A 24589-nucleotide genomic window follows, 5' to 3' on the forward strand; every position below is an offset into this window, starting at 1 on the left:
TCTTTGTTGTGTATTTCCTCTAAAATACGAACAAAACCTCCCAAAGCAGGGAGTGACCAAGTTATGTCCTTGAGACCTCATCAGACAGCTCCTGGCTTCCTCAGCTGCATTCTGTGGTTTGATTCACAGGTTTTGGAGCCCCGTTTCAATGTGGAGACCATGGCACAGCTGCTGAACATCCCCCCAAATAAGACGCTGCTGAGGCGGCACTTGGCGACTCATTTCAACCTCCTCATCGGGCAGGAGGCCCAGCAGCAGAAACGGGAGGCCATGGAGTGCCCAGACTATGTCCTCCTGACAGCAACTGCCAAAGTAAAGGTTGGTCACTTGTTCTGGGCCCTGTGTTGGGTTCCAGGATCTCTGGTGTGCTGGTTTCATGCACGTTTGGAGAAAAGGGGCTGGTTCCTAATTAAGAAGGGCAAGATCTCTGTCTGACACTTGCGCCTGCCATGAGCACAGCACTCCTCAGCCTCTCCTGTGCACAGACAAGAGGTGGCACTGGTGCTGTCATTCTGTCTGTCGTGTAAGATATTTTAGACAGAAACTATCTCCTGTTGTTTACAGGCTCATGGTTTAATGCAGTGGAATTTTGATCTCATTTTGGAGCCTTTAAATGGTGTTGTCTTAACAGTGGTTGTCCCTTCAGCTGCAACTATCAGGAATTACAGCTATTCAGACCTGTTTAGGAGACAAGTGGGGTTTTGACCCTTCATCATTGAAACACCAGTGCAAGAGTAGGAGATCTGTTAATTATTTGCTGATTCTGTAACTTCTTGTCAACCTCCTCTTCACTTTTAAGCCAAAGAAACTTACCTTCAGCAATTTTGGGAGCCTGAGGAAGAAGAAGCAGGATGATGGGGAGGAGTATGTGTGTCCTATGGAGCTGGGGAGGGTGCCTGGAAGTGGATCCAAGAAGGGCTTTAAGCCTGGCCTGGATATGCGAGTGTATGACGATGATGATTTGGACAGGCTGGAGCAGGTAAGGCAGTTCAGAGTCTTTGGCCAGAGTTTAAGAAGTGTTTGGATGATCCTCTCAGGCTCATGGTGTCACTCTTGGGGATGGACTGTGCAGGGCTAAGGGTTGGACTCAGTGATCCTTGTGAGTCCCTTCCAACTCAGCATATCCTGTGGTTCTGCTACTGTGCTCTCAGGTTTGGTGGGAAAACCTTCCTTTTCCCAGGAAACCTTCCTTTGGCTTTGGGCTATGAAGGGCCTGCCTTCATTACTGGCAAAGGTGTCTCAGCCCAAGGAGGGTGATGCTGTGAATGTGACACCTTTGGGACCTACTCTGGAATAAACTACCCTCTCCTGACAGGACCATATCTGACATGAGCAGGTGTAACAATAAATTGTGTGCTGCACTTAATTGCCACTCTGTCCTGGCAGGACAAGGGGGAATGGCTTCAAACTGACAGAGAGCAGGGTTAGATTGGATATTGGGAAGAAGTTCCTCCCTGTGAGGGTGGGCAGGCCCTGGCACAGGTTGGACAGAGAAGCTGTGGCTGCCCCATCCCTGGAAGTGTCCAAGGCCAGGCTGGATGGGGCTCTGAGTGACCTGGGATAGTGGAAGGTGTCCCTGCCCATGGCAGGGGGTGGGACTGGATGATCTTTAAGGTCACTTCCAATGCCAACCATTCTGTGACTCTGTTCTGTGACACAAATAGTTTATTATTGATTCATTATTCATTCCCTGGTTTTTTATAGATGGAAGATTCAGAAGGGACAGTGAGGCAAATAGGAGCATTTTCTGAAGGCATCAACAACTTGACAGTAAGTCTTAAAAGTGGGGTCTGTGGGAGTGTGGAGTGAGATCTCTGTTTCTGTGAGATGGGTACAAAACCCCTGGAAGGCTCTGGTGTGAAACAGGGTCAGTCTTGACTCTTCCCTCTTTTCCTTTCTAGCACATGTTGAAAGAGGATGAAATGTTTAAAGACTTTGCGACTCGCTCTCCCAGCACCAGTATAACAGATGAGGACTCCAATGTTTGATGGGAACCACCAGGCACTGCCAGAGGCTCCCTTTCCTGGGGGCAAGGACATCATCATGTGATGTGATGGACAGCAGATCATGAACATCACATTGCTGTTGCTTCTGTTTGTCTGAAGTAATGTTGGGTGGAGAATTTTAAGGAGAAAAGGAGTAAAAAAAAAAAGGTGCCTACTCTAAAGTAAGAACCACCAGACACTGGTGAATGGTAATCATTTTAACTCTTATTTAATGTACAAATGGTGATGTTTCAGAGTGTTGCATTTAAATTTATGTGGTCTTTTTGCTTATTCATGGCCTCAGATAATCCTTTCTACTGTTTGAAAAGAGCAGAAGGTGTTAGGTAAGGATGTTGCATCTGTAGATATTGTGCATCAGCTTTCTCTGGGCTCTCAGCTGAAAAGTAGAAGTTACTGCTCCAGGTGCTTTTGTTTGGCACAAATACCAGTTCTGTCCTTCCTGCAGTGTCCAGTGTAGGATTTTAGTTATCCGTGCCCTGCTAAGCTCCCCTGTAGCTCTTGAATGTTGCTCTTATTTTTATACTGTTTTATAAAAAAGAAAAAAAACAGACAAGAAAAAAGAAGTCTATGAAGTACCTATAAAAGCAAAAATATAAAATTTTGTTGTGAGATGGAGTGATGGAAAATTGAAGGTGTGTGAGGGGAAGGGGAGAAGGTTGTAAAAAAATTTATGCCAGTTTGCAGACCAGCTGGTTACTGGGAAAGGCAGGCTGACCTTTGGAACTGTTTGCTTTTGTTGCTTTTTACCAAATGCACAGTTTAATGCCCTTCCCTTTGGGGTGAAACAATTCTAAAGCGTGTTTCCTCCAGCAGTGACCCCTGTGGGAACTGCACATGTTAAAATGTCTCTTCTCTTGGTCCCAGCAGTGGTAGTTGGGAGTGTTCAACAAGGATGTGGCTTAAAAAATTCTGTGTTTTGAAAAATTTCCTTAAAGTTCAGACTACTCCGTGCACATGGGAGGGATATTTCTGTGCTGTAACTAATGTGAGGATGGTGTAGGTGCAAAAAAAATTATATAGAGAAATGTATAGGAAATATATTATTTCATATTATTAAACTTAAGGTGGGATTTTTCCTGCAAAATTTAAATATCAAACATGTTGCTCATCGTTTTACCTTCTTAAAGCACAGCTCCAATAATCAGATTTTAAAACTTCAGTGGAAATCTCATGTCAGACTTTGAGTATTGCGAGCAGACAAAAAAAAGAGTTAATTTTTATTCCAGTGGTTGTTTGTACGGTGTTGAACGTTGCATGTTTTGTAGCACAATGGCATGAAGCTGCTTTGCTTTGTAAAGGCCAAAAAAAAAAGCCCAAGTCCAGCTGGAATTGTTCTTGCAGTGGTGTGTTGCTTCACCGAGCATTTGTCACGCGTTCCGTCGCTCTCCTCGCTGGGAGACCCTTCCTGGGGTATTTTAGGCTTGTGGGTGTTTCTAAAACACTGTTAATGAAGCTGGGAAAGGAAGAAAGACTTTCTGGTGCTTCCAGGGCCTGCCATGAGATGGTGGGGGAGATCAGCGATGTGTTCTGGATTATCTTCTTGTGACTTGAGGACCTGGATCTCGAGGGCTGTGCAGTGTAGGTGATCAGTGATGTACTAAGGTGAAAAGTTTGATGTGGGCAGGTTGTGTTGTACCTAATATCAAATGCTGCCATTTTCTCTTCAGTAACTGGAGCCAGGCAAAGAATCCATAAAATCTACATAAAATACTTTTTGCTGCATACCACCTGTCTAAAAAGAGATCACAATTGATCAACATTCCTGACTGATTCCTGCGTGCAAATAATTTGCTGTCTGTTGTGTCTTCCTTTGAGTCTTTGGGGTGTTTGAGCTGTTTTATTTGGGCAGAAATACCACACTGTGGTGCAGGTGCTTGGGAGCTGAGGATTCAAGCCTCACTTCCTGTGAATATTCTGCAATATTGTTATTATTTAGGTGGAAGTTGAGCATTAAACCCTGTGGAGGCACTGGGAAGAAGTGGTGCAGGTTTCCCAGGAAAATCCCTCCAGATTTCTCTCTCTGGTTGCTGACTAGTGGATATTCATAGTGGGAAAAAGTGGGGCTGGGGACACAACAGTGTGTGTGGAAATAGGCACAAACATCCTCTCCCAGTGTTCATATTCAGCCCAGTGTTATCAGTGATGGTTTATTTAGGTGCAGTGTAAGCAGAATTGTGCTCCAAACAACCCTCCCCTGCACCTGCCAGCTGTCAGCCAGGTCATCCCCTCGCAGCTGCCTGTCTCCTGAACCTTGGATGTTTGGTGGGGTGGGAATACAGGAGCAAGGCCTGAGGTCAGGAAGTCTTTGTGTGCACACCATCGATACAGTTTGGGTTTGTGCGTGTTGGAGAGGGCAACGTGACTGCTGTGTATTGCCATGTGAAACCCAATAAAGTCCCTGCAAAATGCCAAGTGTTTCTGCAAGCTGGTTCCATTTCTTCTTTTTCAATTTCCCCAGGAACCTTGGTTTGTTCTATTGTAAAACCAAAGGAGGAAAAAGGGGCAAAATCATTCATTTATTTGGACTCCTTTGTTTGTCAGTAGTGCCTGCAGAGGGGCTCAACTAACAGCTCAGAAATCAACTATCCCAAGACTTTCTAGTTACTTCTGTGATCTGGATTGGAATCATCTTGGGTTGTTTGAGAAGGGATTTCACTCACCATTGCTCGGTGTCCTTGCAGGGTCTCTGGCCCTTGCTATAAACTCAGCTGTCCCTCTGGTCCCAGGTGTTGTTCTGCTCATCCCTCATCAGGAGCTCAACCGGAGCTTCCCCTCACTCCTTTTTGCTGCTGTGGGGCAGGTACAAGTGCTGACGAGTTGCTTTGCTCAGTGTAGCCTGAATAATGGGCTGGAAAATGGAGAAGCCTCTCCCCTGACCTTCCCTTCTGTGGTTTTGTTTATCAGCTCAGTGGGGATAAACACTTTGAAATGCAGAATGCACTAAACTTCTGTCTGTTTGTTTGCAGTGTAGAGGGAAAATACATATTTTTTAGTCAAGAGCCTATGAAGATGAAACCCAGCTTTTTTCTATTTGCTTAAAGTACATCTATGCTTAGGAATGGAGAATTAATCCAGAATAACCTCTGGACTGACTCTTCTGATTCCCATCCACGAGGTATTGTTGCATCCTGGCTTTAGGGCAGAAGTTGCCCTTGTCCTCCCTGAATGCTTTTTACCCCTTGCTGTGCTTTGTTATTAGTTTAGTGCAGACTTTATGCTTCTCCTCAGTACTTTGGGGCCTTTGTTTGCATCAAGAGCTTTTTATTTGATCGTTGTGCCTGGGGGTGCATTGACTAAAAGAAAAAGGTGGTTTCCTCTCCAGGAAACACCCAGTAGTACCTAGAAATGGCTTCTCTGTAACAGCCCTAGAAAGAAGATAAAATCAGAGCAGTGAGAGATAACATCAGCTAAACAAAAGGGTGCTGGAATTAACAATAAGGAAAACAAGCACAGGTGAGTTCTGGAGGTATGAAAGTTCCTGTTGGGCTGGTTGCTGCTCAGTGAGCTGTGGAGAAGAAACACACCCAGGAGAAAGCCTGGCTGCCCTGGGGACTCTGGAGTCAACTCTGCCGCTGCTACCATCCACCTGGCAGACAGCAGGTACCCCTGTGCATGGTAAAGAGGTCTGGCTGAGCACAGCACAAAGGAAGGGACCTCCCCAAGGCTGTCTGCATGTGGAAACCTCCTCCAGCACAGAAAATGGGCCAGAAGGTCTCCCAGGAGGACAACCAAGAGGACAAGGCTGACACCCTCCTTATCTGTGAAGTTTTCAGCCAGGGTGTGCTCCATGCATCCCAGAGGCTGAAGGACTACCTGGGGTTTGTGGATCCTCAGAGCAAATTCCAGCCAGCCACAAACACGCTGAGCGAGATATTTTTGGTCAACTTCATCAGCTTCTGCGTGGAGAGGGGAGCGGAGGAACGCATCGCCACCAGCAAAATGACCAGGCAGCAGTCCTGCCTCTTCGGGGTGGACTGGATCTGGACCCTGTCTGGGGCTGACAGGCAGATCAAGCTGCAGATTGCTGTGCAGGCTTTGCAGCTGGCTGAGCTTTTCCATGGAGAAGGTGGCCCCACGGAGGTGGAGGAGGAGGAGGATTGCTGCCGGAAAGCTGTGCTGGCAGCCGAGTGCTTCCAGAACAGGAGCAGGTTTGGGAAGCTGGCCCAGTTCTGCCACCTGGTGGGACGGGACTGCCTGGGCTTGGTGGTGGTGTTTGGTGTGCCAGGGAAGCCCAAGGACATCCGAGGGGTCCTGCTGGACAGCATGGCCCAGGAGGAGCGGCAATGCTGCCTGTTGGATAGGACCGCGCTGCGGCGCTTCATCACCAGCACGGAGCGCTCCCTGCCCACAAAGGACATGCTGGCACACTGCCTGGGCACCAAAAAACAGCCTCAGGGACGTGGGCAATGTGTACATAAACTTCGTGTGACCAGCTGGGCAAGAGCAGGGACAGTGGGGCTCAGCTCTGCCTCCTTCTCTCTTCTCCCTCCTCCCTCTCCCTCCCCCTCCTCCCTTCTTCCTCTCCCCTCTCCCTTTCACCCCCTCTCCCTTCCCCCCTCCCTCTCCCCACTCCCCCCTCCCTCTCCCCACTCCCCTCTCCCTCTCCCCACTCCCCTCTCCCTCTCCCCACTCCCCTCTCCCTCTCCCCACTCCCCTCTCCCCTCTCTCTCCCCCCTCCCTCTCCCCTCTCCCCTCTCTCTCCCCCCTCCCTCTCCCCTCTCCCCTCTCTCTCCCCCCTCCCTCTCCCCTCTCCCCTCTCTCTCCCCCCTCCCTCTCCCCTCTCCCCTCTCTCTCCCCCCTCCCTCTCCCCTCTCCCCTCTCCCTCTCCCCACTCCCCTCTCCCCTCTCCCCTCTCTCTCCCCCCTCCCTCTCCCCTCTCCCTTTCACCCCCTCTCCCTTCCCCCTCTCCCTCTCCTCACTCCCTCTCCCCTCTCCCTCTCCCTTCTCCCCACTCCCCTCTCCCTCTCCTCTCTGCTCTCACACACCATCCCCTCCACCTCCTTCCTTCCCACCTTCCCTGGCCCCATGGCATTCCCTGAGCTCCTGCAGGAGCCAGGCTGAGTCAGTCCCTCCACGTTCTAAACCAACAGGAGATGGGCCTGCCAGAAAAATGTGTTTATAGAAGGCACCTCGTTCTTCTGGGACATTTTGTTCTCCAGCCATCAAGTCTTGGCTGGAGTTGGGAAAGGTTTATCAGCCAGAGCCTTGGTAGGTCTTGGGAGGTTTGACTCATGGCCTTTGTTTGCTCTGTGGCAGAGGCTTTTTTTCTACTAGGAAAATAATAATTGTGGATGCTCATTAATCTTTTACCATTTCCCATTTGAGTTTTAAGATGGAGGAATACTTGTATTTTCTGAATTGGCACAAAGGGGGAAAAATAAAGTAATGTGCAAAACCAGCTTTGATCCCTGACTTGTTTAAATGCTTTAGTGCAGGACCCTCAAGCAACAGGGACTGTGACGCAGTTTTGGTTCATTAGATTATATAAAATCCCTCTTTTTATTTATTACAAGAGCCTCATGTTGACAAGGAAGATGTACAAAATAAAGGTAAAAAGAGGAGGCTGGAGTGACAGGGAGAAAAAAGGGAGACATTCACTCCTTGACTCAGTATCCAAATACAGCAGTTTTTCACCAAACTCAAACCAGAGAAGGACTTGAGTAAACAAATCTAACATTCTTTTTTTTTTTTTTGCTTTTAACCTTCATTTTAGTGTTTTAGTTTGTCTCTTACCAGGTTGAAGATGATGTGCTCACACACAGGTGATTCACCTGCAAGATACTTTATTTCTTACACAGACATGAAAAAAGCCAGTAATTGAGTAAGTAATACAAAACAGTTGATGCACCATCAGCTGGAGGGTTCTGGTTTGGTTCTTTTCAAAAGAAAACATTCATAATGAAAAAAAAAAATCTATGCCTACCCCACAATGCTACAAACCAGCAGCCAGGTCACTTTTCCCATATTTCTGCTCTTTGCCTTCCAATAAAGGGACTGAAACTTAAAACTTGAGTAGGATTTCAACTTTGGAGTGCAGTATTAAAGAACAAGTTTCAGAAGCACACATCAAAAAGTGAAGACTTGAGGCAAACATCAAATTAAGAAAATTAATAACAACATTATCTAGTTGAGGTTCCTTAAATTAACTGTATCTTCTCCTGTTAATTCTTGCTGGAAAATGAATCTTTTAAATACACAGTACCCATCTGGTGTACAGGCACAAAAGGAAACACAGTGAGCTATAACCTCAAATTCCTACTGAAGTTGACTTGCAGACATGACTAAACCTCCTTTTAGTCACTGTCACCACCAGAAACAAAATTTTTAGTGTTCTACACTGCCTGCAGGACAGCTCTGCTGCTTAAGGAGCAGAAGGCCCAGCACACAAGATGCCTTCAATTTTCCTTCTTTTTCTGTAAAAAAGATGTATTAAAAAATAAAAATAGGAGCCACAGTAAACAGCTCCCAAGAAACAGTTTGAGATTCAGTGAGACATTTGACTTTGCTGTCAGTTTGGTTACTTAAGGCTGTTCCTGTGCATCCTCTCCAAGCAAAACCCTGGGGAGCTTTGCCTGAGCAAGATGCAAAGATGGGATGGATTCCACCCCCAGAGCTGGGCTACCTGCCAAACCCCACCCTGGCACTGAAACCTGAGCTCCCTTTCCTCCAAATCCATCTCTGGGAAACAATTAAAAAAAAATCCCGGCCAGTTTTCACCCAGCGCTTTTTTCACTGCACAGGACATGCAGAACAACTGTTTTTTGTAGCCCTACCCACTATTTAAAAGTAAATACACAAATTAGTATTTTTTTTCAGTACTCCACACACTTGAAAGCAAACAAATTCCAGGGATTTGTGGAACAGTGCCCAAAGGCACCTGCCTGCTGGAGGTTCTTTCATTGCCCAGGGATGAGAACTGGAAAAGTGTTTGCAGTTCAGAGAGGCTGTTCCAAAACACAAAGGAAACCCATTTTGTGTCACTTCCCACCTCTCTGTCTTCCTTACCAAGGCAGCTTGAACAGCTTCTTCAGTCATAAATGCTTATCTGGCATCCTCCAGTTCCACAAGCAGCAAAGATTATGATACAAGGCAAACACTCCTGGCCCTAAGGCTGCACAAGCTCCTCAAGGGTTACAATTTGGCATAAGCAAGATGCACAATCCCACACATCCTATGACTCTCCTAGTTCATCCCAAATCCAATCCTGGGTGTGCAAAGTGGTAGGAAGTAGGATATTGCTGCTGCCTGATTACAGAGCTAAGAAAAAAGCATAAATGAGCATGTGCTGCCCTAAGCAGCTGCACTGTCCTCCCTGGACATGGAGCACAGCACCAGGCACCACTGCCTGGCCAGGCACAGCTCCTGGACAGCTGAGTTTGTGTGTCTTACTTGCCAGAGAGTCAGAAAATATGAAGCATTTTCAGTGTAAATGCAGCTTCCAGCACTGTGCATCAGCCCCCTCTGTAACCTTGCCCTGTTCCCCTTTAAATGATTTTTTCCCCCTTCCCTTCCACACAAGATCCCTGAATTTCCAGTTGTGTTTAGAAGGCGAACCTCATGTCCTTGGCATAGCCCAGTTTGTCCAGGTTGGGAATGCAGGCATACTGGATCATTGGGGGAGGGCCACACATGAGGATCAGCACATCATTCTGAGGGGGGGGCAGGTGCTCTCGGATCATCTCTTGGTTCACAAACCCTTCGCTGTATTCCCAACCTGTTACACAAAACGAAAGTTGGAGAAGGGGAACAAGGAAAAAAGGAGGAAAAGTAAGACACAGGTCACTTTGGAAAGGAGCAGTCCAGCTGATGGAGTTATTCCTGGTTGGAACACTCCCAGTGATAATCACACTGGGATTCAGGTTTAACCATCACATTCCCAGCCCTGGATGCAAAAAGCCGGTGCCCCAAACCTTTGGGCACAGTAAGACTGACATTTTTTCCTCCTGGTTTTGATCTGGTTTCACTTATGATAGTGAAAGTCTGCAGGACAGCCTGGAGGGTGTCTAAGCAGGAATTTTGAACTGCTAAGATCAGTTCAAAATTCCTAAAAAAAAAAAGGAACAGTGATCAGAAATTCCAGGACACAAATTGCAGAAGGTGACAAGACACCAACACACTCTGGGCACTGCAAGACCCTTCTCCTCTCCCTATTCTTGATCACAAGGAGGCTTTTCCTTCCCTGCCCAAACTCCCACTGAACGGGAGTGTGACTCTATCCTGATGGGAGTGGGCATGATAAGGAATGGGAAGAAAATAAAACAACAGGAATGACCCTATTTATATACAGCTTTTCCTTTCTCAGGCTTGCACAGCTGAGGGAGGCACATTCAGCAAGCTCATCCTCTCACCCAGACCAGCCAACTGTACCATGTTCTCTTTAAAACTGGACCTGCACCAAGTATTTCCACTGAGAAACACTGTTAATCCAGAGGTGATTCCATTGTCTAGGAAGAGGATGTGCTGCCATGAGCTGCCCTACACTGACAGGGATGCACCCATCTGTGCCTGGCATAGCACATCTCCTGGAAAACATCAATCCTCACAAGTTCCCCAAGAAGTGGCACTTTAGCTCTTACCTTCAGGTGCTCTGTCCAGGGTGTACCAACACTTGAAGCGAGTGGGATGCTGGGCCTGGATCTCCTCCAGCTCAGCACGGAGCAGGATGTCCTTCTCAGTCTGCAGGGCAAGGAAAACAGTGAGGCCACTCTGCACATGAGCACCCAGCAGCAGCTGCTCTGCAGCCCTGAGAGATGGAACAGATTATTCAGCTCTGGTTTACAGAGCAAACATGAGGTATTTCCATGCCTATCCTGTGGCAGAGCTAATAAAAATCCTGACCATGCTGTGCCTTCCCTCTAAAAATAAAACAAAGCAGAATCCGTATCAAAACACTAAACTGGCACTTGATCAATGGTGGCATCAGAAAGAGTAAAGCCCTTTTTAGCACTATTACAATCATAGAAATCTCTCCCTTTCATCTCTGCCACTTCAAGTACCATCAGCAATGCCATATGGGTTTTAAAAAGGATGTGGAACAAATAAGAGAATGTTATTTGTGGATGGAACCACAAATGTTGTCCAGATCATCAAGTTCTGCTCCTCCCTGATGCAACACCATTGAAGGGCAGGAGAAAGCCTTATGTCTGTCAGAACAGCTGCAGCCTGAGCAGGAAGGGAAAGGGTAGAGACTAAAAGTGGTGCCATCCCCTGGTGCCTGAGTAATGTGGCACTGAGGTCACTGCTATGTCTGTAACTGGGGGAGAAGAAGGAATGTGCTATTCCCAAGAAAGGGACTATTCCTGGAGCACCCACAGCTGTGTCTGGCCCATTCCAAGAGTGCCAAGCAGCACAGTAGGAGGCCACACACAAAGTTTTAAATATTAAATATTTAAGTATTTTTAAAAGCTGTCTTCTGTTTGTGCAGTCAGTGGGTGCAAGGACTGTAAAGCCATGACTGTTGTTTCCCCCAGGCTGTTGCCAACAGACAGGGAACTGTTCCCTGCAAACAGGAGTGGGTTTTCTGAGTTGCTAAAGCAGCTCCAGCCCTGTGTTAGTCACCCTGAATTACTCAAAGCAAATCCTGGCCCTCCTGCCCTGATACCACTGTGCCTTCTACCAGCTCCTAAGGTTGGGCAGAGACAGCTGCTCCAGCCAGCAGCAGAGGGCACTGGCAGGGCTCCTCAGGAAAGGGAATCTTGGCACTTGGATCAGAGCTCCTGGGCACAGAAACCTCAGGCTGTAACTCGGGTATGACAGAATCTGAACAGCTTGGCTTGGAAGGGACATTAAAGATCCTCTCATCCCAACCCCTGCCATGGGCAGGGACACCTCCTACCAGCCCAGGTTGCTCAGAGCCCCATCCAGCCTGGTCTTGGACACTTCCAGGGATGGGGCAGCCACAGCTCCTCTGCCCAACCTGTGCCAGGGCCTGCCCACCCTCACAGGGAAGAATTTCTTCCCAATATCCAATCTAAACCTGCTCTCTGTCAGTCTGAAGCCATTCCCCCTGTCCTGTCACTCCAGGCCCTTGGAAATAGTCTCTCTCCATCTGTCTGTAGGCTTAGATATTGTACAAGTGAAATGGGGACACACTGAATATGAGAGAAGAATAACAGAAAAGAGCCTAAAGAAGCTAAAAAACAGGCACAAAGTGAAGTTAACCACAAATAACAACTCTTAATCCAGAAACAAATACCCATTAGATGGAGATATTTACAGAGGGAGGTATTAAAGGACACCTAAAGTGTCCTCAAACAGACAAGACTCCCCATCCAAACCCTGCTGCAAAGCTGGGGAGATACAACTGATGAAGGAGAAAAACATCCCCATCTTCACATCCCCACTGAGACAGACAACTCTGAAAGTCTGCCCAAAACATTAACAACTTGCCCAAAGGAATGCAGAGTTTTAAACACTCATAAACTGGATTAGAAGCAGAGCAATGAGTCACAGGAAAACGAGCATTAGCTGGGAGGAAAGCAGCATTTCTGCAGCAATGCCAAAATCCCAATTGTTTGGGGATGTTATATGGCAAGTTTTCAACATTTCAGTTCACTTCTCCCCTCAGGGCTTGTATTTCTGTCCCAGGCTTCCTGAGTGGAGTTCTGCTGGTTAAGTACAACTTTAAAGCCAAAGAAAAAAAGGATTATAATTACCTGATTAGCAAACAGCAGCTGACAAATAGTGGGATCATCCTTGTCCTTTATGATGGCTCGAATGATCTGCAGCATTGGTGTTATCCCTGGGAGAGAGAGGCAGCTCAGTGGGGGCAGAATGGGAAGGAAAAGAAGGGAGGAGTGAGGGAGAGTGTGACCAAATGCATCTCCCAGCTGTCAGAAACCAGGGATGAATCCTGAGCTGTACCTACCAGTGCCACCTGCAATCATCCCCACATATTTCACTGTCTTAGTCACTGGCTCAGCTTTCTTTTCTGGCCGAATATCGAACCTGCCTGAAGAGACAAAGGAGATGGAAAACACTGAGGAAAGCAGGAAACACCACTGTTACCCCTTCCAGCACCTTCAGCTGACTGACTTTGGGCCAGCCCTGTCCCTTTTCCCTCCCAGGAAACAGGAAAGGTGAAGATGCCATGAATTAAAAACCCTGGAAGATGATGAGACATTGCCAGACACATCAGACACTGCCATGGGTTATTATTTACTCCTGACACCAAGACATCACTCTCTGTATTTCTGTGTGCTCACATCCCACACCCCCAGTGATATTCAGAAGCCCAGATTCTGGAAACAGTTCCACACAAAGGAATTATTCTGCTTAGAGAGTTTATTTACCCTGTGCAGATTATTTTAAACATGCAGGGTGTATTTTTTTGGTGTATTTTTCTCTTTTTTTCAGTTGATTTGCCACTTTGAGCCAAAACTGACAGAAGGTTTAAACTCCCCCAAACATTTCATTTGTTGTGTTCACACCTCCCTTCATCCAGAATAACGTGAATACTACATACAAAGCTCTGGAAAACCATGTGTTGGGAGCTGTGCTGCTCACAGAACTGCCAGAAGGCTTTTGTGACACACTGGAGGCTGCACTGTGCCAACGAGAGGTATTTTATATTGACAGAAAAGCCCTGCCTGCTCCTAAAGTTCATTTTCACTTGGGAAATTAGCACTGGACAGTGCGAAAGCCAAGTGTTTTTATCAGTGTATAACAGCAGAGAGAAAATTCCCTTGTTTGAGAGCAGCATCAATAACTTTTGTAGTAATTAAGTACATTTTCTTGTGGTGTTCACTCTGGATAAGTTACATCTTTCAGCCCAGCCTTGCCTTTTCCTTTGTAGACAAGGAGGCCACTTGGTCCTCTGAAGTCAATGGTATCTCCTGTTTTCAGGCTGTCCAGGTACTGAGACATCTTCCCCCCATCAGGAAACTTTGGGTGGACACCTTTGAAGTAAACCTGTTAAAAACAACAACAGAATTCATCTCAGCCCTCCAAATATTTAGGTACACATACTCCTCATGCAAACAACACAATGACTCCACAAGGAAATACCATCAGTGCAGATCTGACTGACCAAAAAAAAAACAGATTAAAATGCCACTTTTGCCTCAGTTTTTGGACACACACTGGCAATTTCTCCACTGTATTTCTGTAACACAGAAAATACTGGTAATAATCAACATGATTTACACCCAAGTTCACAAGGGGGTAGGAAAAAAACCTGTAAAACTCTGAGAGGAGTGCAGATATTCATATTTTAAATTTCTGTCAGCTTTAAGTGACAGGCAGCCTGGCTACCAGGACACAAACCAGAAGGACATTATCCCAAGACTTAAAATCACATTCTCAACCAATTAAATCAGTCACTCACACTGCCTGGAGCAGCAGCAACAATGATCACCACTCCCAGTGACCACAATGACCACACCATGCTGCCTTCAGAAGCAGCTGAGCATTCAGGAAGGGCAATTCCTTTCCTCACAAGGATTGAAAAGTGTATGAACATCTGCAGGTCCACAAAGATTTGGGAGAATTGCTGTATGGAGGTGCAGGAAATGATGCAGCATCTCAGGAGACACAGTCAGTAAAGAAGAGCTGCAAAATGCCCTGTGGATTGGAGGTAACACTGCATGAAGTTCTCACCTTGACAACAAGATCCACAAAGCCCTTGTCATCATCACTGGACACTGGAGTGTAAGGTCTGACAACCAGAGCTCCATCAATCCGTGCAGACAGGTAGATGTGCTGTCCTGCATGCAGGGAAATAATAATAATCATTAAAAAAACCATTTTCCCTCAGAAAATTCTTTTTTCTGGGGATGTACAGAGCTGGCATCAACTGCAAATGCAGCTTCCAAGTTCTCCCAACTATCTCACTTTGGGGCATCTCATTTTCCTGGCACTCTAACACCTTCCCAGGGTTGTTAACCAGGCACAGATTTACCTGGAAGGGCAGACAGACAACTCTGCTGCTCCTTTTATGTGTCAGTCACATCTCTCCTGACACCTTCGTGCACTGACATTCACCAAAGTCCTGAAGGTACATGAGATCCTGCAAAAGATGTTACTTGTCCAAAGGCCACAGGAGGAGAAAACTGCCCAGTGCTGTTCACACCCCTTTATTATAAAGATGTTTGTTATAAACTGCCACAGGTTGGTTAAAACTGGACTTGTAATTGTTCTGACTTTGACCACAGATCCCCCAGGTCCTGCAAGAGGTCTCTGAGCTGCCTTGGCCAAGCCTGCCCAGATACAAAGCCCTTTCCTACCCCTGCTGCTCCTCCAGCTTAGTGTGAATGTGGTGATCACATCCCACCTGCCACACCTTCTCTGAACTCTCTACAACAGTTGCTCTTCTCTGAAAAAAAACCCTGACTCCTCTGAAAGGTTTTCTTATAAAATTCCAACATTCTGAAGAGACACAAGTGAAGGACAACTGAGGGGAAGGGGGAGATGGAGTTGGTCTTTGTTATTTTATCACAACTAGGCCAACATCCCACAGGAGTTGGGACAAACCCAGAAAAGGGGCTGCTCCCAGAGAGATGAATATTCCAGTGTGTTTTCATGCTGGTGGGAGAAGCCAAATGCTGGTGCTGGGGTGACCATGCAGAGCACACATCTGTCCCACAGCTGCAGCTCTGCCTTCCCACCCTCCCCAGCTTTCAGCTCCCTCTGCCTCCCAAGCCTCCCCCAGCAAACCACTCCTCAATGCTCCTTATGGGCAAAGGAGGGGAAAAACCAGCTTTGCCTTCCTGGATCAAGGGATTAACAACAGCCCAGCCAAGAGGGAACTTCACCCCATGGGCAGTAATGCCGGCAAGGTGCTGAGAGCAACCACAAGGATCATTGCAACAGCTTGTTAAAGCAGAAGTCACTATTAAACACAAGTCACAATTAAATGCTCTTTATCCAAGCAGGAGGAAACAATGGCACTGAGCTGTTCTGGAAGGCCAGGCCTATGGAAGCAGCTGCCCCAGGGGGATTAAGAAGTTCCTTGACTGGCTGCAAACTCAGAAGTGAGTAGATCATCTGGTGAACCACGTGTGTTGGAGGAGAGGCAGCTGAGAGTGCTGCCCCAAGGGGTGCAAAGGGCTCAGGCAGCACAGGACAAGACAAAGTGCAAGGAATGCCCAGAGTTTGATGCTGTTCTTGCAGGGAGAGGGACACTTTGTGTAAGCAGAGCAGGTTTCAGAGCCTGCAGGTCACACACAGCCTGAGCGCTCCAGGCTGGGCACAGCGTGGCTGGAGAGCAGCCAGGCAGAAAGGGACCTGGGGGGACTGAGGGACAGGAAGCTCAACAGGAGCCAACAGTGTGCCCAGGTGGCCAAGAAGGCCAATGGGATCCTGGCCTGGATCCAAACTAGCGTGGCCAGCAGGCCCAGGGCAGTGACCCTTCCCCTGGACTCTGCCTTGGGGAGGCCACATCTTGAGTGTTGTGTTCAGTTCTGGGCCCCTCAGTTCAGAAAGGATATTGAGGTGCTGGAGCGGGGCCAGAGAAGAGCAACGAGGCTGGAGAAGGGACTGGAGCACAAGTGCTGTGGGGAGAGGCTGAGGGAGCTGGGGGTGTTTAGCCTGGAGAAGAGGAGGCTCAGAGGTGACCTCAGCACTGTCTGGAACTCCCTGAAGGGAAGTTCTGGCCAGGTGGGGGTTGGTCTCTTCTCCCAGGCACTCAGCAATAGGACAAGGGGGCACGGGCTCAAGCTCTGCCAGGGCAAATTGAAGCTGGAGAGCAGAAAAAACTTCTTTGCAGAGAGAGTGCTCAGGCATTGGAATGGGCTGCCCAGAGAGGGGGTGGATTCCCCATCCCTGGAGGTTTTTAAACTGAGCTTGGCCGTGGCACTGAGTGCCATGATCTGGTAAAGGGACTGGAGTTGGACCAAGGGTTGGACTTGATGATCTTGGAGGTCTCTTCCAACCCAATCCATTCTATGATTCTTGCAAAGCCCCAAAAGCCACCTCAGTATTCCAAATTCAACAGTTCAAAACATTGGGGAAAAATCCTCATAAAATCCCCTGTAGTGCCATTAACCCCACTTGGATTTCCCACAAGAAACGTACCCACAGGGAGGCCCAGGACGTGCTCCATGGAAGGGAGGGCAAAGCGGAACCTTCTGGTGTCATGACTGACTTCCTGAGAGAGGGAAATGCAAAGGATAATCAGCTGTTGGGAGCTAATCTGGGATGGCACTTGGACAGCCCACACACTGCCCTGCCCTCCTGCAGGGTGAATATTAACATATATTAAACACACTAAATGAAAATTTTCCATAATACAAATGTGGACTCCGAGAATAACTTTCTCTTCAACTCCCTGAAAAGTTCCCTCAAAGTATTTTAGAAGTAATGCAGAATTAGAAATAGAAATAAAGCAGACAAATGCAAATACTATTTTGCTGTATATTTAAAATGTGAGTACCAAAAGTTATTGATACTCATATGCAGATTAAGACTAAATGATAACTTTCTGAAGATTATGAACATCTACATTGCCTTTGTGAGAAGGCCAGAAGACAAAAATTAATTAGTTCTTCCATTCTCATCTGGAGTTTAAATATGCAGGAGTTCAAGGCCAGAATATTTTGATCTCTCAAAATCAGATGAATTAACCATTTCAGTGCAGAAAAGTATTTCAGAAGACACCAATGGCTGTCAAGATTAGGAAGTAGCAACCTGGTTCCTTTTTCTATGCTAACAGCCTTAAAATTTTTTCCTTGTAAAAAGTGAATTAATCTGTAAATAAAACTGAAAAGAGTGCTCTATTTAAATATGAACTTCATTATAAAATTATGACAATATATGCAGTCCAGGTGAGATAATTATTAATCTTTTACTAGGCAAGTCACACCTTGAATACAATTTTGTCAAGAGGTAAACAAAATTTTACTTCTTATGCTATGTAAGTTTCATATATTAAAAATCAGGCCATTCATATCCATGGGAATTAAAAACAGAGCCAAAAAAAGACAGAAAGAAGCAGCACACAGATTAATGCCTCATCCAGTGACTTCCTGTTCTTAAAAGCCCAATGGGACACAACATCCTTTCTAGAGGGGATCTGATGAATATTCCATAAAATACTGTAACCCTTATTCTGTTTGTTTTGTTTTCCTCTGTCCCACAGACAAGACCCTGAGCCATCCTGCAAGCTGGGAGTCAAGGCTGGGTCCCAGCCAGCCTTGGATGAGGATGCAGGAGCCATTTCCAGCATGGCATCACCTTGGCTGCATTCCCAATGCCACTCTTTGGCATTGCCCTGAACTCCTGGAAGCCCTTGGCCTGGCTCAAGTTGCTGAGGAGTTTTCCAGACTTGCAAATGCAAAGCTGGAGGGCAGTTTGTGTAGGCTGGGGCTTTGCTGAGGGCACCGAGAGGCAGACTGAAGCTGGTGGGTTTCTTATGGCACAAGGTAAATTAGCACACCTAACTGTATTATGCCATGCTTTTCCTGTGCTGTAAACAGAGAGCAGCCTTAGGACCTCTAATACTCAATTTGGGCATTCACAGAATCCCAGAATGGCCTGGGTTGGAAGGGACCTTAAAGATCATCTTGTTCCAACCCCCTGCCATGGGCAGGGACACTTTCCACTATCCCAGGTTGCTCAGAGCCCCATCCAGCCTGGCCTTGGACACTCCCAGGGATGGGGCAGCCACAGCTTCTCTGGGCAACCTGTGCCAGGGCCTGCCCACCCTCACAGGGAAGAATTTCTTCCTAATACATAGCCTAAATTTCCTCTCTGTCAGTCTGAAGCCATTCCCCCTGTCCTGTCACTCCAGGCCCTTGGAAATAGTGTCTCTCCATCTTCTCTGTGGGCTCCCTTCAGGCACTGCAAGGCCACAATGAGATCACCCCAAAGCCTTCCCTTCTCCAGCTGAACAATCCCAACTCTCCCAGCCTTTCCTCCCAGCAGAGCTGCTCAATCCCTCTGACCATCCTGGTGTCCCTCCTCTGGTATCCTTCAACCAGGTTATATATGTGCTGTTTCTCCATCCCAATATTAATAAAAAACATACAAAAATAACAACAGAGTAAGGGAAAAATAAAATCAGTATTTAGCAAAAAAAAAAAAATCCAATGAACTGTGGATTCTCTTCTGTTCCAAACTGTTCCAGTAGAAACGTGTAATTAGTTGGACTGTCAGAGCCCGTGCAGTGGCTCAGCTTCCCTCCCCTCCTGCAGGTCAGGCTGTACCTGCAGCCACATGCTCCTACCTCCTGAGAAAGTGGGGAGTGCAGAATAACAGAGTGGCTGCAGAGCACATGGGAAATAAATTCCATAAGCACTCATGGGAAATAAATTCAGCAGCGCAGCCCAGCCCAAGCCACAGGGAAGCTTTCAGTTCCCATGAAGCCAGGCTTTGGAATGACAGTGTTCCTTGACAGAAAGAAGTGAAAGCCAAACTACCAGTGCACTGCCTATACCTCAAACAAAGCTCTGTTCCAGCCAAAAGTTCTTTTTATCAAAAGTCTTCTGATAAATTTCTGAATAGTTAATTGACTTAAAAAGTCAACACTAAAAAGATCCTCAGGTGTAACTTGACACCTGAAACCCCCAGGATTTCTATCTCATGCTTTTCATGGTGGGTTTATCCAAGGGGAACCTGGACTGGTCACCTTTGGTGCCTTTGGTCCCCTTCTCACAAGCTGAGTTACCAAAAGATCCATCTCTGGAGGGGTCATGACGTTCCTCTGAAATCCTGGCTGAGCAGGGATTGCATTCTGTCCCAGAAGGTACAGAATGGCTTTACTTTTAACAAAGAGAAGATGAGACAGCTCAGGTGCTGTCAGGACTAGATGATTTAAACCTTTCTTCTGCAGCACATTAAAATACATCAACCCAGTAACAAGAATCAGTCCCAATATAGTTGTGTTCACCCTGTCACATTGCCCAGGATTTTAGGAGCTCTGAGCATCTCATAGTGCACTCACCTCCTTATCAATCAGCCTCAGTGCATATTTCACTTCAGGATCCTTCAGGGTGATGGCAGGGTGGGGATTCCTGAAAATCCTCATGATGGTGGTGTAGATGAGCCATATTGGGTATGTCACGACCTGTCGCAACTACAGTGGCACAAAAGAGTGTCAGACACGTGTGCACAAGGACAGAAGGTTCTTTTGGTGACAAAGGTGTATGGCAGCACAAAATGACCACCTAATCATTAAAAAAAGTGGGGTTTTGTACTAATATGAGCAGGAAGAGGAAATATTGTTTAAAAAAAAACATCCCAAACCAGCAAGTGTAACACATAAATTTGCATGTAGATCACAGGATGGGTCAGGTTGGCAGGGACCACAATGGGGCATCTGGTGCCACCTCCCTGCTCCAGCAGGACCATCCCAGAGCACCTGGCAGAGGGTTGTGTCCAGATGGGTCTGGAATATCCCCAGTGAGGGAGACTCCACACCCTCTCTGGGCTCAGCAAAGAAGTTCTTCCTCATGTCCAGGTGGAACTTCCTGGGCATCAGTTCCTGCCCATTTCTCTTGTGCCATTGCTGGGCAACCCCGAGCAGAGCCTGGTCCATGCTCTGCCCCCTCCCTGCAGGCACTGACAGACATGGGGGAGGTCCCCTCTCAGTGACTCTTCTGGAGGCTGAACAGCCCCAGCTCCCTCAGCCTTTCCTCCTAAGGGAGATGTTCCCATCCCTTCAGCATCTCTGCAGCCTCTGCTGGGCACCACCCAGGGCCCACAAGGCAATGGGTCCCCCTGAAAGCTCTGGGCAAGGCCAGGGCTCCTGTCTCTGAGTCTTTGGGCTCTCTGGCCTGCCAGTGTCACTGTGCTCCTCCATCCACAGGGATCAGCCTTCATGAGCTGGCTGCTCTCCTGTGATGGGACTGGGAACAGTTGGGTCAGGCCATCACCCACGTTCACCACCCGCTGTTGGTGGTGCTCCCTCAGGACTCTCTAGAACATGAGCTGCAAAGCTGTGAGTGCTTTTGTCCCAGAAGCTGTTTATCCTATTCCCTGGCAGCCATCAGGGGGCTTCCAGGATGCTCTCACTCAAGGCACTTCCAGGATCATGGAATCATAGAATCAGTTGGGTTGAAAGAGACCTCTGAGATCATCAAGTCCAACCCTTGATCCAATCCCAATTTGATTACCAGATCATGGCACTCAGTGCCACGGCCAAGCTCAGTTTAAAAACCTCCAGGGATGGGGAATCCACCCCCTCTCTGGGAAGCCCATTCCAATGCCTGAGCACTCTCTCTGCAAAGAAGTTTTTTCTGCTCTCCAACTTCAATTTCCCCTGGCAGAGCTTGAGCCCGTGCCCCCTTGTCCTATTGCTGAGTGCCTGGGAGAAGAGACCAACCCCCACCTGGCCAGAACTTCCCTTCAGGGAGTTCCAGACAGTGCTGAGGTCACCTCTGAGCCTCCTCTTCTCCAGGCTAAACACCCCCAGCTCCCTCAGCCTCTCCCCACAGCACTTGTGCTCCAGTCCCTTCTCCAGCCTTGTTGCTCTTCTCTGGACACTTCCAGGATGCTCTCACTAGAGGCACTTATTACTAAGATTGTGGTAAGTAAGGGACAACATAATTTCTCTCTTAAAACGCTGCCGTCTTAAAATGTATTAACACTGTGGACAGTTTCAGGCCACCCCATATACACACACTGCACTTTTGCTTTCATTTCAAACAAACTGAAATAATTCCACGCAGGTTGTTTGTAAAGAAGGTGAAGTTTATAGGAATGTTATTCCTTAACTCTCATAGATCCACCAGAATTACTGCAGGCCCAGGAAACACTTTTGTTACCGAGTTACAAAAAAGAGGAAGGGAGGGGAGTTGTTTAAGAAAGCCACAAAGCAGCAAATTAACTCCCTGGTGAGAATTTACCAGGTGAATGAGACTTGTGTGACAGCAAGCCGGCCCTGAAGCAGATGTTGTTTCAAATGAAATATTAATATGTCAACATTGTTTCATTTACAAATGTGTCTATCTAAAATGGACCAAACCCCCCCCCCCCCCCCAACAACACTGCTGGTGTCTGGTGAAATTGCAGTGGAAAATGGGAATTCAAAACCTTAGGCTGAGTCCCAACTCCAACACCAGTGTCAGTAACAGCACTGGGAAGGCAGGAGGAGGGTGGAGTTCAAGCTATCAGCTGTGCAAGTCGTTTTCTCCACCTGTGTGCAGAGATAAACGGTTTCTTCCACCTTTGCAAGTAATTTTTGGGTCATCAGCTGTCAAGTGAAAGCTCTAACAGCTGTCCAATAAATGAGATTATCACACTCTTTCCCCAAATGTGCATCACCACCACTTTGTGAAGCAGCGAGTGTACACTGGAACAGAATGCAGTTTGGTTTTGACAAATAATTTTAACACAGCATTAGCCTCGTGGAAGGTAATTTGTTATTCACGGTCAATTAGTGCTGAAGCCTCACGAGATTTGGCCTGGAGAGAAACAGCACACCCACAAGTCAGATAATTTCAGTTCCTTACTCGGAAGTTACCAGCAGGTGGGCAGAAAAAAGGGGAAGGAATGAAGACAGAATGTATAAAAAGTTATGCTTGCTAAGAAAAACCTTCTCTGGGTTAAAAGTGATCTACATACTCTGCCCACGGGGCTGCCCGAGGTATCAGTGTGGATAAATGCACTATGGCAGCTGCACCGGGGACAGCAATGGGGGAGCCACTGGCTTGATGGAAAGGCCTGGGGATCACTAAATGAGGAGGTGGTGACTCGTCATTTCCAGCTGCACAAATCTTTGCTAGCAGAGAACACGGAATTAGTCACGGAGCAGGAATTCTTATTAAGGGCAACAGAGCTGTGTGTGATAAAGACAAAAGCCATAGCCTGGAGAGTGCCAGCTGCTGGGTGTGGTGAGCAGGGCACAGTTAAAACACACAGCTTAAGGCTGGAAACTCCATCACCGACCTGCCCTACAAACACACAAACCAAACCCTGCTTTGGCACAAACCCCCTTGCACCCTCAGCTCAATCTCCCTTCCCACATCTCCTCGTTCAAACCCTGCGTTTGGAGCGATCTTGGCTAAACCTTCTTCTCGTCTGAGAGGATAATAAAGGTATTTTATCCCTTCTGCAGCTTCAGCATCTGCCTCATCCCCTCCGCTCAATGTCCCCAACAAAGAGCACACGTTGCACCCAGCCCCATCCTGCTCCTCTGTCAACCCCACAAGTGTTGGAGCAGGTGCAGAAGGCAAAAGAAACAGGGATGAAGGTCTGGGGAAAGTGGGAAACGATGCATGGGAGAGATGACAGCGCTGCAGACCCACCGTCCAGCAGGAATGATCACAGAATCACAGAATGGCTTAGGCTGGAAGGGACCTTAAGGACCGTCTGGTTTCAACCCCTCCCAGGTCACTCATAGCCCCATCCAGCCTGGCCTGGGACACTCCCAGGGATGAGGCAGCCACAGCTTCTCTGGGCAACCTGTGCCAGGGCCTGCCCACCCTCACAGGGAGGAATTTCTCCCTAATATCCAATCTAACCCTGCTCTCTCTGTCAGCTGATCCCGATGGAGGAAAACGGCACAAGCGCAACTTCCAGGAGTGGCTTTGCACTGAACAACAACAGTGACCAGAGTTATCCGCAAAGTGGAGAGCGCAAAAACACACACGCCACCAGCGCGGACACCACCCCCAGCACGGGTACCCCCAGCATGGGTACCCCCACTCCATCACAGGTACCCCACCACGAGCAGCCCCACTCCATCATGGGCACTCCATCACGGGTACTCCTATAATGGGCACCCCCAACATGGGCACCCCATCACGGGCACCCCCATCACGGGTACCACCGCCCCGGGTACCCCCACTCCATCACGGGTACCCCCCCTCCATCATGGCAACCCCATCACGGGTACTCCTATAATGGGCACCTCCATCACGAGTACCTCCACCATGGGTACCACCATGACGGGCAACCCCACAACGGGCAGCCCCATCACGGGCAGCCCCATCACGGGTACCTCCATCGCCCCGGGTGCCCCCGGGGGGCCCACAGCGCTCCCGGCGCGTCCCCTGCCGGGACCCGCGGGATGCAGAGGGGACAGCCCGGGGCACCGCCAGGCCTCGGGTGTCCCTGTGGGAGGAGCAGGGGGTGCAAGACAGCAGGGACCCACCCCCGACACCCCGCCCCGGGGGGCGCAGGGGCCGCCCCGCTCCGCTGCCATCACTGTCATCGCTGCCATCCCTCCCGTCCCTGTCCCACTCCCGGCCCTGCCCCACTCCCGGCCCTGGCTCTCACCGCGCTGAGCTGCGCCCCCATCGCTGCCTCGCCCGACCCGAGGGTACCGCCCCAATCCGCTCCGCCTCGTGATGTCACACAGCGCTGGGATGAGCCTCCGCTCCGCCCCGTGACGTCACGCAGCGCCGGGATGCGCGCTCCGCCCCGTGACGTCACACAGCTCTGGGATGCGCGCTCCGCCCCGTGACGTCACACCGGGCACGGCGAGGTTTCCCGTGCTGTCTTATCGCACGCCATCCCGTTTTTGTCCTCAACGCATTTTTGCCCTTTATTAGCTGCCTAAATAACCCCCCAGTGGTGTTGCGGTGCAATTAGTGAGAGGCGCCTCTGCCCCAATTAAGGTCCATAATATGCATTTTCTTTAACCCGTCACCGCCCCTGGATCCAGCGATGTCCCGCTGGTCCTTCCTCACCCCGGGCTTGTCACG

At 48.3% G+C, this 24589-nt stretch overlaps 3 protein-coding genes across 17 annotated transcripts in view; 2 read left to right on the plus strand and 1 right to left on the minus strand.

Moving 5' to 3' along the window:
* Window positions 1-4418, plus strand: part of PPFIBP1 (PPFIA binding protein 1) — a 91205-nt gene extending 86787 nt beyond the window's left edge. For all 15 annotated transcript variants that reach the window (XM_071551633.1, XM_071551636.1, XM_071551631.1 and 12 more), the window contains 4 exons: window positions 130-318; window positions 800-979; window positions 1705-1770; window positions 1902-4418. In XM_071551633.1, the coding sequence (XP_071407734.1) occupies window positions 130-318; window positions 800-979; window positions 1705-1770; window positions 1902-1988 (522 nt within the window). In that variant the 3' untranslated portion in view covers window positions 1989-4418. The remainder of the gene's footprint in view (window positions 1-129; window positions 319-799; window positions 980-1704; window positions 1771-1901) is intronic.
* Window positions 4419-4891: 473 nt separating this feature from the next.
* On the plus strand, window positions 4892-6513 carry REP15 (RAB15 effector protein). The gene is given in 2 exon segments (XM_071549829.1): window positions 4892-6380; window positions 6382-6513. Coding segments are annotated over 2 exon segments (756 nt in total). The 5' UTR covers window positions 4892-5678; the 3' UTR covers window positions 6436-6513.
* Window positions 6514-7755: 1242 nt separating this feature from the next.
* On the minus strand, window positions 7756-24255 carry CYB5R3 (cytochrome b5 reductase 3). Its single transcript, XM_071551645.1, has 9 exons — window positions 24162-24255; window positions 19885-20016; window positions 17019-17091; window positions 14604-14710; window positions 13787-13916; window positions 12874-12957; window positions 12662-12747; window positions 10583-10682; window positions 7756-9720 (listed from the first exon to the last, which is right to left on the minus strand). The coding sequence occupies exons 1-9, from the start codon at window positions 24180-24182 to the stop codon at window positions 9548-9550; spliced, it is 906 nt and encodes a 301-aa protein (XP_071407746.1). The 5' UTR covers window positions 24183-24255; the 3' UTR covers window positions 7756-9547.
* Window positions 24256-24589: the final 334 nt, after the last annotated feature.

Source organism: Pithys albifrons, chromosome 3 (genome assembly GCF_047495875.1).
Source record: "Pithys albifrons albifrons isolate INPA30051 chromosome 3, PitAlb_v1, whole genome shotgun sequence".
Taxonomy (NCBI): Eukaryota; Metazoa; Chordata; class Aves; order Passeriformes; family Thamnophilidae; genus Pithys; species Pithys albifrons.